The sequence below is a fragment of the Odocoileus virginianus genome, chromosome 24 (assembly GCF_023699985.2).
Source record: "Odocoileus virginianus isolate 20LAN1187 ecotype Illinois chromosome 24, Ovbor_1.2, whole genome shotgun sequence".
NCBI lineage: Eukaryota > Metazoa > Chordata > Mammalia > Artiodactyla > Cervidae > Odocoileus > Odocoileus virginianus.
The window spans coordinates 867,233-879,746 of NC_069697.1; the positions used below are offsets into that span (position 1 = coordinate 867,233).

Sequence of the window (12,514 nt, forward strand, 5' to 3'; positions counted from 1 at the left end):
CTGGCCAAATGGGTTCTCTGCCTGACCTCACCAAACAGTACTTACTAGTGAAATCTGCACTGTCTGGTTGGCACATTAGTAGAGCCTCAAACATGGCTTTAACTAAGCATTATAAAAATGTACAGATGTATAAATTTCCCTAGTATTTCATGGGGCTGCTGCTCTGCCTTCAATGATTAGATTGTACTTGTAGCTGTTAAGACCACATTTGTGGCAGTGTGTGTGTGTCATTAACAATTTTTCATCAAGTGCAAACAATCCACTATAGACTGATAACAAAACAAAAAGTATCCTTTGTATGGAGTCATATTGATATTCAACATAAGATAGCAGTCATTAAGTAAGTCATTCACACTATAGTTGGGAAAACTTTCTAAATACTATCGGCTTAAGAAAAAGGAATGTTAACAGTAGTACAAGTCTATATGTTCACTGTCTTCACAACAGAAAAGGACCCACCCTTTTCATGAATTTGAAAAGACAATGGAATGTTTTTATGGGAAAGCATGTTCAGAATAAGAAAGTGAATATCCGTATCTCCTACTTCAACCCTTTCCCACCAGAATGTGCAAAGTGAATAAAGACAGCAACATTTTTCAAAAAGTTAACTTATATTAAAAATATTTTATAAACAATTTTAATACTACAAAGTAGTATTGCCATACAAAGCAGTTCGAATATTAACTGTTCTTTAAACTGTTAAACTTTATTATAAATTAAAATTTCTTTACAAAAAAATTGCACATAATATTTGACCACTCTTAGGTTCTGATGCACTGGCATTTGCAATAGTTTCTTTAATCTTCAAGTTAAACAGTCTCGGCAAGGAGTCCAGAACGTAGAAAGGGCAATAAACAACCCTGTTAGAGCATTCAAGTGCAACTAGCAGACTTGTGGCCATGGCAGTTACACTTTCCTTAAGATGGACTGCTTAAGTTTTAAATCCTGAAATGAAGAATCTCAAAAGGTTTAAAGAGGAAAAACTAAAAGGGACTGCCGGCTTTTTACTGTAAACACAGCCCTGGAAATTAAATCCCAAACAAGAATCTCTCAGGCATCAGAGAGTGTCAAGTGAATCAGGAATAGCACAACATAAAGGAAGGGGGAAAAGTAAAAAATAAAAACAAAAACAAAGCAAAATGAAAATAAATGTCAGTCACTTTGAGGAACTATACTTACGTACATGATGTTATGAGAATCTGGCAGGGCCTAGAAGCAGGCCAAACAGGAAGTTCATTTATCCAACCGAAGAGGGTCATGTTCATTGCTTCCGGTTTTGAGGATAGGATATTGTAGGGGACTTGATATGATCAGTAATGCTTGTCTGCCTTACACAGACCTTAGCCAGGGATCAGCCTAATCTTGAAGGATCATTCAAATAATTTTGGCAATTATTATAAGGACTTAGAACTGACTGCACCCAGTGTTCAGTGATTCTTGCTTTCTGTTTTGTAACTGTTTAAATTTAAGAGCTCATTTAGGCTGACTCCAATCTCTTGGCACTTGGAAACTAGTTTTCTCAGGTTATCAGTTTTACCTCCTTCTGATGCTTCAAACAAGAGTTGCTGTAAAAGACAGGGAAGCATAGAAGTAAGACTTAGCTAGATTTTGAGCATTACCACATCAATGGATATGGCACATGCAGAAAATTTATAGGAAAACTTCAAGATGAAATAAAAGATAAAAAGCATTACATCTTTCCACAGTGATGCACAAAGAGGTAACTTCTGTAAGGCTCTCTGATATAAACGGTGGACCTATAAGATAGATATATATACAATTGCATCAGGAAATGTGGTGAAAAGCCCCTTCATAATCCTAACCATCTGAATGGTACTTCATAATATAGTAACATTCAAGACAAAATGGTTATATTGGGTTTTGGAGTTTCCAAACGTGTGGAGTTCTTAGGATGTTAACCTTTATACTTTAATCCTTTTAAATTGAGACATCAACAAAAAGGGCAGAATAACTACTTAAAAAAAAAAAAAAAAGCAACCCATCTGATAATCATGGCTTACCTCTCTTTGTCCCTTTAGAACAATCTCAGCAGCAATGGCTCTAAGAAAAAAAAAAGGAATATAGAAAAGGGGAAAAAAAATTTATATATCTTTGAACAAAATGAAATACTACCACTGGCAGAATACTGACTGTGGGAATCTGAGAACAAAACTTCCTGAAAGTAACAGGCTAAACTTCCAAGGAGGGTAACCTATAGTGAAAAGAAAAATTCAACAATTTTTATCAACTTTACAATAATAAAGCAGACCAGTGTTCTGAACATAAATTAAGGTTCATGAAAAATACTAATAATCACTAGTAAAAAAAAAAAATACTTAGCACTAACACCTATAAAAGAAAGAAGACATCCAATTATAACAGGGGGAAAACCCTGCATTTCAAAAGAGATCACTCTTAAAATGTGTTTAACAGATTTGTTTGATAACAGTATTGTTATCCATATGTCTCCTTCAAGGAAAATTAATCTAAATTAGAGATCTCTCCGGGTGGAGAAACAGATGTCATTTCAGATTTACCTGTCTGGAGCAAACCTTATAAATAAAAGCAATTGCTATAAGAACATGTACAAGATTGCTGCATTACATTTTCCAGGTGGCCAGGCATGTTGGGATATTATATGTAAACATCTTGGCTTGAAGCTTCAGAATCTGAACATTGCTTTCTTCCCATTCATGTTGAAGGAGCCTGTAAAGTACATTCAGGGAAATGAACAAAAGCATTGCAAGTATGAGGAACCTCAAATGTGCTCTATGAGCAGAATGTTTGATTAGTTATAATTTTTGATCCATTAAAGTCCATTAAGGCTATTCAGCAAGTATTTGTAGAAAGCCTCTTATTAAAATTACCCTGGGAAAGAAACATGCAAACTAGCAAAAGGTCCAGTCAAGGTCCATACCATCTTCAACAAACTAATACATATTCCTACAGGATACCAAAGCACCTCTTCAAATTAACACTCTACATGCCCCTCCTTTAAGCCCCAAGTCTTCTAAAATAATGAATTGATATATTAATATGATTTTTTGGTATTTTTCTTTCTGTACTAAACAGAGTATACTTAATTTCCTTGAGCTAAAATGTAATAAGTATACTGACTAATTATTAAGTTCTCTATTCTGAAAGAAATAGGACAGGAATGACTATAAGGAAATAAGAATGATCAAAAATGGAGCTTCACCAACAAAACCAACAATTAAACTACCTATGTTCCAAAATACCCACCATTACAGAAACTAGTCAACTACCACTACATTTTCTATTTCACGTTTTACCAAAAGTGATGATTTATAATACAAATTTCTGTAATTAACTTTGGTAGATTAGCATGCTTACTGAGAATTTTTATTACAAAACACTGCAGTGTTATTTTGTTATTCTTGTCATAGTCTTAGCTTTTGAATTTTTTTCAATCTCTTACATCATTTTCCCACATACATGCTAAGCGGAATGTAAACATAAAGGAATATTTGATAACTACTTTAGGCACCTTGTGTGAGTGCATGTTCAGTCGCTAAGTCGTGTCCGACTCTTTGTGACCCCATGGACTGTAGCCCGCCAGGCTCCTCTGTCCATGGGATTTTCCAGGCAAGAATACTGGAGTGAGTTGCCATTTCCTCCTCCAGGGGATCTTCCCACCCCAGGGATAGAACCCGCTTCTCCTGTGTCTCCTGCATCGGCAGACGGATTCCTTCCCACTGAGACACCTGAGAAGTCCTTAGGCACCGTGTAGCCCGTAAAACAAGCTTAGAAGCGTAAGACACAACTGCTGCAGTGGAAATGATGGCACAAGTAGAAGCCAGAGCAGCAGTGCGCAGGGCACCTTTTTACATCAACTGTTCACGGTTCAAATGGACTTTATTCTATGAGAGCAGAAGAACTACAAACAAATGCTCTCAAAAAAAATCTAACTGAATGTATGAAATCCCTGGATGAGTGTTTCTCCAACGTCATTAGAGAGCTCTAACTCAGGAAACTGCATTTTAAATGAGTATCCCAGGAGATTCTGATGCATGCTAATATTTAAGAATGACTGACCTAAATGAAGTTATAGTAACTAAAATATATATGGATGACTGCTTTTCTCTTTCACTCTTGTCCCCTTATAATCTGCAGGTTTTTTTTTTCCCCACAAGGAAATAATTTATTTTTTCTTTAGAATTTGGCTCAGAACATTAACATAAAAATATTTACATTAAAATAAATTAAAATGTGATCACTTTAGCTAGTTGTAATAATTATGTTGAAATATATTAGCTTTTCCATGAATTTAATAAAAACTGAGATCTGGTTTTATAGATTCAGTACCATTCTTCCAAATATTTGGTATGAAACTTGATAGCAATGCAACTGTCTGGTATAGACAGTGGTTGTAGATTTCACCAAGGAACAACGGATGCCCCTTCACAGTACACTGACTGGCCCCAGACACTGGTGGCCAAGCCAACAAGCTTCCTTCCCAGGAATCAACGTGGAATGTTTCAACCAGGACCTGGAGATTATTTCAGAGCTGACAGAGTTCTAGGAATCAGCCAACCTCTTTTCACATTAACCCACCAGGAAGGAAGGAATTCAAATACAATAAACTTGATTCCTTCATATGTGAACAAGTGAAATAATATGTTGTAGAAACCTTCAAGTTTTCCTAAAATAATAAATCTTAAAAACATATGCTAATTTTTAGATTGTCTAAAAGCACCCATAAAAACCTGTCACTAGACGAAATACTATATTGGCAAAATTTCCACAGCATACAAGAATATTTTATTAAATTCACCACTGAGACAGTGTCAAGGATAAAGCAATTCATTTGCTACTGAGATACTGTGAAAGCTTTCAGTAGCCTGGAATAAATCAGAATATATTTGCACTCTGGAAGATTTTGATATGAATAGAGCTTGTGTAGCTTAGCAGAAAAAGCAGAGGGACCCGCCTCAAACCTTATCTTTAAGACTCATTAGCCACATGGCTCTAGGCACACCACTTAAGACTTAGTTTGGGGTTCTATAAAATGGGAATTAAAACACCTACCTTACTGGTTGTGAGAATTTAGAATAATGTATATGAAGCACCAAGTTCAGAGCCTGGCACACAGTAGGCACTTAATAAGTGGTGGCTATTAGTATTTCTTCCAGGCTGAAATTGATAGCAAGAACCTTGGCCTCTGTATCTTGACACCAGTACAAACGTGGAATCGTATTTAGCCAGAATCCAGATTCACAGATGTGGGCTCTGGGCAAAAGTGAAGTCGCTCAGTCGTGTCTGACTCTATGGGACCCCACGGACCGTAGCCTACCAGGCTCCTCCGTCCATGGGATTTTCCAGGCAAGAATACTGGAGTGGGTTGCCATTTCCTTCTCCATAATCTGCAGTTTTCTGAAGTGACCAGATTTTTACAATCACTTTTACATGAAAAACTACATATTGCTTAACAGCTCTGAAATTAAAGTGGAATGAGGAAATAGTGAAAGAACCGACTATTCTTAGTAAGTTTTCAAGAATCATTTTATATGAAGGGCCAATACAACTGAACTGAGAATTTGATTTTTCCTTACCTCAGTGCAAGTCCAGAATTAGTTGGCATAATTGAGCAAAACCGTTCCAAGGTTTTGGAATGCTGGGTCTTTGGAACACAGCTCAAATAAAAGAAAATAACCTGTAAAGGTTGAGGGGGGAAAGGAATGCAACAAAATGTGAAATCCAATTACCTATGTGTTTTTATGAGAAAACTAAAATGGTCTTTAAGACATGAATGTATAAATTATAATAATGTATGATGCTGTGAGTTACAGTTCCTATCATTAATTATATTAGTGACTTTCTGAGTTGGAATTAGGAAACATGATCCAGTGATGACAGCCATGGACTGAGAACACTGACAAGAAGCCTGGAGTCCGGGTTTTTATCCCTGAGTCTACCTTTACTTGCTGTGTATATCTGGGCAAGTCATAGGGCTAATAATACCTGCCACATCTTGCTCATGGAATGCCTGTGTATAAATGACTTAATGTCCACAAAGTGGTTTGAGATCCTGGGATAAAGAATGGCATAGAAGTACAAAGCACAGTAATTGGTTATCCTGATTAGCAACAAAACCAACCCACCAAAAAAATAAATATAACACAGAGATGTTTTAGTCTACACTGAGCTTTTAGCTTACACTGCACTGAATGATGGGGGTCTCTGAAAATAAAACAATTTTAAAACAACACTTTGCTTCACTGCCTATAAGATGATGACCTTATAAATATACCAATATTCAGATTCTATTTTTAAAATTCCAAATGTCATCTGATTTCAGCTTTCTTATGTCCCATGTATGCCTATATTTGCTTGACAAAATATTGATAAAAAAGGCAGCTACAACATGTAAGGACATTATTATTAATTTTAAAGTTACGGAGTTTTTCATTCAGTAAAATTTCCAATTACTCAAGAAAAATATTACTGATATTATTACAATTACTTCTTTTGATCTCTTTTTTAATATGTATTAAACCTTAATATCGCTTCACTTGTGCTTCAATGTTAAATTTGCTTAAGTAGAACATAATTAATATGGCACATTTATCTTAACTGAACTTTAAAGGTCTGTTTTGAGACTTTGAAGAGATAAATAGAAAACAAGGTCAAGAATAATAGTAAATGCTAGCAAAGTGGTCCTAAGAAAAGCTCTCCTGATATTAAACAGCAGTTTTGCTATCATTTAAGTACCCTTCTTTTGTACAAATATCCAAAGAAAAAAAGTTTTAAGCTCTTACCCTATTATGAAATTCATAGTTGGACCAATAATCAGCACTGCTAAAAGGAATGGGGTATCGGGCAGGGACTGTAACCAAACATCTATTCACTAAATCAGTAAAAAATTTGAATTCTTGGACTTTGTTTCTGGATCCAGCAGCTCTATTATTGGCAAAGACAAGATAACTGCCAAAAGAAAAATATTATAATTTAGAATAATTAAGCCAGTAATTCTCTAACAAGAAACCCAACCAATTTCCCTTATTTCAAATCCCATTCTTATTAAGAGGAACTAAACTTACTCCATCCAAATCTTCTGCACTATATCAGATCTCATGGCCACCCCTAATGCTGCCTCATATGCCTCCACTGTCTCTTTAATACTTGATTGAAGAGGATGAGAAAGACTGTTTGAAAAATGAAGGAAAACATTGTATGTCTACAGCTCAATTCAATTAGATAAAGGAATGACAAAGTATAAACACTACAGATATTATTACAATGGAATCCTTCTTTTGATCTTCTTTAATAATGAATAAACCTTAGCATCCCTTCAATTCTGCTTCAATGATTTTAACAACAGGTTAATTTTAATATAGTGTAATTCAGTAGTAAATAACAAGTGCAAGCCTCGTATGTATCATTTCTCTCCACAGTAGATGTCTCACCAGTATATCAGCCACAAATAAGGAACTTGGTGGTTAAACATTTCATCATCAAAATTTCCTTTACATAAACAGGCTGGAATGTCAAGTGGTCCTGGAATATTCAGGAGATACCTAAGGGAAAAAAATCATACTCTTTAAAATTATGCCTATGTACATATGGATTATTAATACTTTTTAAAAAGTCCTCAGTTTCAACTAAAATTTCCTTGAAATATTTTTATAACATAATGAGACTTTATTTTCGGGTGTATACCATATCATTTCTGGTCACATCTCTAGCATCATATATTTATTATCTTCCACCTACTTAAATGGGATTCCCTTGTAGCTCAGTCGATAAAGAATCTCCCTGTAATGCAGGAGACCCACGTTCAATTCCTGGATCAGGAAGAACCTCTCTGGAGAAGGAAATGGCAACCCGGCCCAGTATTCTTGCCTGGGAAATCCCATGGACAGAGGAGTCTGGTGGGCTACAGTCCATGGGGTAATAAGAGTTGAACACGACTCAGTGACTAAACCACCACCACCATTTACTGAAATAATTCTTCTAAAACAAATTTAAAAAATTTTTTAGCTCAAATTAAACCAACCACCATGATCATCTAATGAAATCTCATTAAAAATAGAGAACAAATGAGACTACCAAGTATCTACAATTTTTCCCACAAAATCTGTACATTCTTGTAAAGAAAAAATTCGAGTTACAAAACTTCATATCTGAAAGCTGTTTCCCCCTCACATAACATACATACAAATACCACTATACTTAATTTTAGACATATCAAAGTGTATTCTATAACATACTGGCCCATAAGGCACTTGTCAAAAAGAGGTCTATGATCAAATAAGACTTGAGAAATACTGCAAAATAAAGTCTGCTCTTAAAAAGCCACAATACTAAAGGATACTAAAAACTATCTTTTTGACTTTGCTAATTCAGGTTTCCCCAATATATTTGAATCTGTGTGTATAACACTACCAGCATCTTCAGGAACAATGTTTTTAAAGGAAATACACTGATTTCAACAAGAACAATCAACTGGATTTAAAAATTTATTTCAAGGGACTACATTTTAATGTATTAGAGAGGCTGTATGGGGTTTGGGGTGGGGAAGATTGAGTGGCGAGCCATAAGACAGGGAAAAAAAGGTAAACCTAGAAGTTATCATCCCAGCTTGGACATAACTAGCTGTACCACCATGAGCTAATCACTTAACTTCTAAGAGTATCAGCTTTCCTCAATTAAAAACTGAGGTAAACCCAGCAATACCACTTCTGGGCATACACACTGAGGAAACCAGATCTGAAAGAGACACATGCACCCCAATGTTCATCGCAGCACTGTTTATAATAGCAACGACATGGAAGCAACCTCGATGCCCATCAGCAGACAAATGGATAAGGAATCTGTGGTACATATACACCATGGAATATTACTCAGCCGTTAAAAAGAATTCATTTGAATCAGTTCTAATGAGATGGATGAAACTTGAGCCCATTATACAGTGAAGTAAACCAGAAATATAAAGAACATTACAGCATACTAACACATATATATGGAATTTAGAAAGATGGTAATGATAACCCTATATGCAAAACAGAAAAAGAGACACAGATGTATAGAACAGACTTTTGGACTCTGTGGGAGAAGGCGAGGGTGGGCTGTTTCGAGAGAACAGCATCGAAACATGTGTATTATCTATGGTGAAACAGATCACCAGCCCAGGTTGGATGCATGAGATAAGTGCTCGGGCCTGGTGCACTGGGAAGACCCAGAGGAATCGGGTGGAGAGGGAGGTGGGAGGGGGGATCGGGATGGGGAATACATGTAACTCCATGGCTGATTCATGTCAATGTATGACAAAACCCACTACAATACTGTAAAGTAATTAGCCTCCAACTAATAAAAATAAATGAAAAAAAAAATAAATAAAATCACGATGTCAATAAACTGGCAACCATCAGAGGACAGAAGAAAAGACTCAAGTCTGGTAAAGAATAGTGACCCCAAACTTTTTTTTGTCAAATTTCAAAACCTATGGCAGGTAAACCACTGACTTAACAAAATGTGGGTTATTTTTGAAAATACGTTTTTATATAACATTACGATACTGAGAGGCAGGATGCAGAAGGGGTACCTAAGAAAAGAAAACTGCATGCAAGCATTAGACTTGCACATATAAATCTAAGACTTTACCTTTGCTCAGTATTTTCTATAAGAATATTTTTTAGGAGATATTCAGCTTAGACATTCCTTCTCTCAGCTCTTTCTAACATAAAATAATAAAGTTCTATCATGATAAATATTTTCCTTTCAATGCTATTTTACTTAGGATCAGCAAACTACATCTATTTTCATAAATAAACTTCTATTGGAACATAGCCATGCCCATTCATTTATATACTGTCTATGGCTGCTTTCCTGTTATAAAAGCAAGGTTGACTAGTAGTGACAGGCCATATGGCTTGCAAGTCTAAAATATTTACTATCTGGCCCTTAAGTAAAAAAGTCTGCCCGATCCCTACTGAGAGATGAGGAGGAAGAATAAAAGAGAACTTTTTAAAAGCCTCCAAAAACCCCACTCTTTATGATGTGCTATGGTCTCTTATTGTTAGAACAAGAACTCACAGGGAAAACAAATAAAGGTAGTAAATAAAGAATTCTCGATAAGCTACTGAGTGGTAGTTGAAAAGAAAATTCGCTAAAGTCAGAAGTTGAAGCAGTCCTCTTCAGAATTTTTTTTCAAAAAGGCATATTATTTAGATTCACTTTAAGTCACCAATCCAATAATTTGAAATTTATTTTTCCATAAATCACTGAGATTATCTCAGGATAGTTTGTTGATATAGTATTAAGTGCTAAAGTTAACAATGACAATAATTAAAAGCAGAATGGATCACCATGGTGTTAATATAAAACTTCCTTTATAAGTGTTCTTAATACAGAGTATAAAGCATTTTACATTTTGTGTCCATTTTTACTAAATTTTATTGCTCTTATAACAGATCTATAAGATGGTATTCAAGTATCTTAAAAAAAAAAAAATCAAGTCTAAAATATAATCAATCCACCAAAAACTGGTAGTCTTTCCACTAAGCTACACCATTTCTCAGTCTTCTACAAACTTACCGAAACAGATCCAAGTTACTATACTTCTCAAACCCAGGTTTAAAGAAGGATGCAATAAACTTCCGCAAAAATGGAAGAAGATTATCTCCTCGATTCTATTTTTAAAAGAGGGAGGAGAGATATACATTAGGCTAATTAATTAATTAAAATCTTTTAAGGGAGGAAAAGGCCCACCGTCAACATCACTCCCAAAATAATGAGTAGATTAGGTTTTTTGAGTAGGTGGAAGCAGAGATGATTTGTATTTTGATCTCCAGACTGAACTAACCAATAAACAGCCTAACATTCAATATACCACAAGCAAATTCATTCACCAATTTCACCAATTAGCCATTAAGCTCTATTACATGTTTGGCTCTGTGCTAGGTGATGAGTAGGGGAGCTCCCTTCCCTCTAGGAGTTCTTAGTATAGTATATAAAGCAGTCATAAGCAAATTTACAATGTGATACAATGGCTGAACTATGGATGGGGTGTTCTGTAATAAAGAGAAGGAATACCTAACACAGTTTGTAAAGGGCAGACAATCAGTAAAAAACATCCTGGAGAACCTGATGCCTGAAACATCTTAAAGGACAAATGAATGTGAAACAAAAACATCATATTTAAGAATTATGAAAAACGAAGAATTTTTTTTTTTCTTTTTTTTTTACCTGTAAGATGAAGAATTTGCATGTATGATAAAAAACCTCTGCATTCTGAGGATTTTTTTCAAATGCAGTAAGCCACACTGCCCTGGCTTTGTCAAGCTGATTCATTTTCAAATATAAAGCAGCAAGGGATTCCAACAACTGGCAGTTCATGGGACATGATTCCAATAAACATCTACAAAGCTCCACTGCAGCCTCATACCTTCACAAGAAAAATACACATCTTAACACATGAAAAGTTGATTTTTAATATGAGGTTAACTGCTTGTCAATTAAGTTTTACCTCTCAAGAAGCTGGTGCAGAACAATCATGTTTGTGTAAAGTGGGACACAGGTCTCTACTCTTTCCTCAACAGTAAGGCTCTCATCTGTGCAAGCTTTCACCGCATCTACCCAAAAACATCACAAAAACATGAATCAAATACTAAATGAATTTTTCTTCTTTTGTTTGACCATATCTTATTCACCTTTATTAAGCTCCTGGCTTTCACGTAAAGGAGATATTTCAGCTTATCTCCAAACTCCTAAAACTGATCTCTTATCCTCACTTTCCTGTTAAGAATAAAACATCCATTATTAGCTCTTGCATCTAAATATATATCTTTGCATTTATACTAGATTCCTGAAAAATTATATCAAGAAAATTAAAGAATGAATTATCTTTTCATCTTTCTCTCACCTGCTTCAAGAGGCCTTGCTCTGCTAATGTACAGTCATTTAAACATAGCCCCCTAAACTTGACTTTTTTTTTCCAGTTTTCTGTCATGGTTAACACTTTCCCTATCTTTTTTTTTTTAAACGTCTTTTATTTTTTTTAATTATGAAAGTTTGGTAATACATTTGCAGGACAATTGGAAAATACAGAACAGAGTTACATATAGTTCTATATACTACAATTTTTTAAGTAATTAAGATTTTTAGTAGGAGTTTCAATATCAAACTCTCAAAAATTAATAGAATGAATATAAAGGCAAATAGAAGGATACAGCAGACCTGAAAAGCACTATGAGCCAATTCAGCATAATTAAGATTCATACAATTCTTTACTCTTTCAGAACACTTTTCCCTTTATGAAGAGTCCTTTACTTGATCTGCTTCTTAGAGAATAGTCCTCCATTGTTTCACTTTGCACCACTGTCTCCATTTCCTTCTTGCCCAATAGTGACATGACTTCTCAGATTTGCTAAGTTAAACTTAGCAGATTTGCTAAACTAAACTTCTCAGATTTGCTAAGTGAAAGCCACTCTGAAATAGCACTTGTGAAGTTAGCTTGTAAGTATCCTATCTAAATAAATCTATCTTTATATTA

General features: G+C 35.1%; 1 protein-coding gene across 2 annotated transcripts in view; it reads right to left on the reverse strand.

The window, feature by feature from the left end:
- Positions 1-680: 680 nt before the first annotated feature.
- The window catches only part of ZFC3H1 (zinc finger C3H1-type containing), a 50,537-nt gene continuing 38,703 nt past the window's right edge, over positions 681-12,514 (reverse strand). For both annotated transcript variants that reach the window (XM_020897480.2, XM_020897479.2), the window contains exons 25-35: positions 11,489-11,594; positions 11,209-11,407; positions 10,558-10,652; positions 7,428-7,538; positions 7,062-7,166; positions 6,780-6,945; positions 5,574-5,674; positions 2,605-2,706; positions 2,022-2,061; positions 1,695-1,757; positions 681-1,565 (exon numbers count right to left, since the gene is read on the reverse strand). In XM_020897480.2, the coding sequence (XP_020753139.2) occupies positions 1,428-1,565; positions 1,695-1,757; positions 2,022-2,061; positions 2,605-2,706; positions 5,574-5,674; positions 6,780-6,945; positions 7,062-7,166; positions 7,428-7,538; positions 10,558-10,652; positions 11,209-11,407; positions 11,489-11,594 (1,226 nt within the window). In that variant the 3' untranslated portion in view covers positions 681-1,427. The remainder of the gene's footprint in view (positions 1,566-1,694; positions 1,758-2,021; positions 2,062-2,604; positions 2,707-5,573; positions 5,675-6,779; positions 6,946-7,061; positions 7,167-7,427; positions 7,539-10,557; positions 10,653-11,208; positions 11,408-11,488; positions 11,595-12,514) is intronic.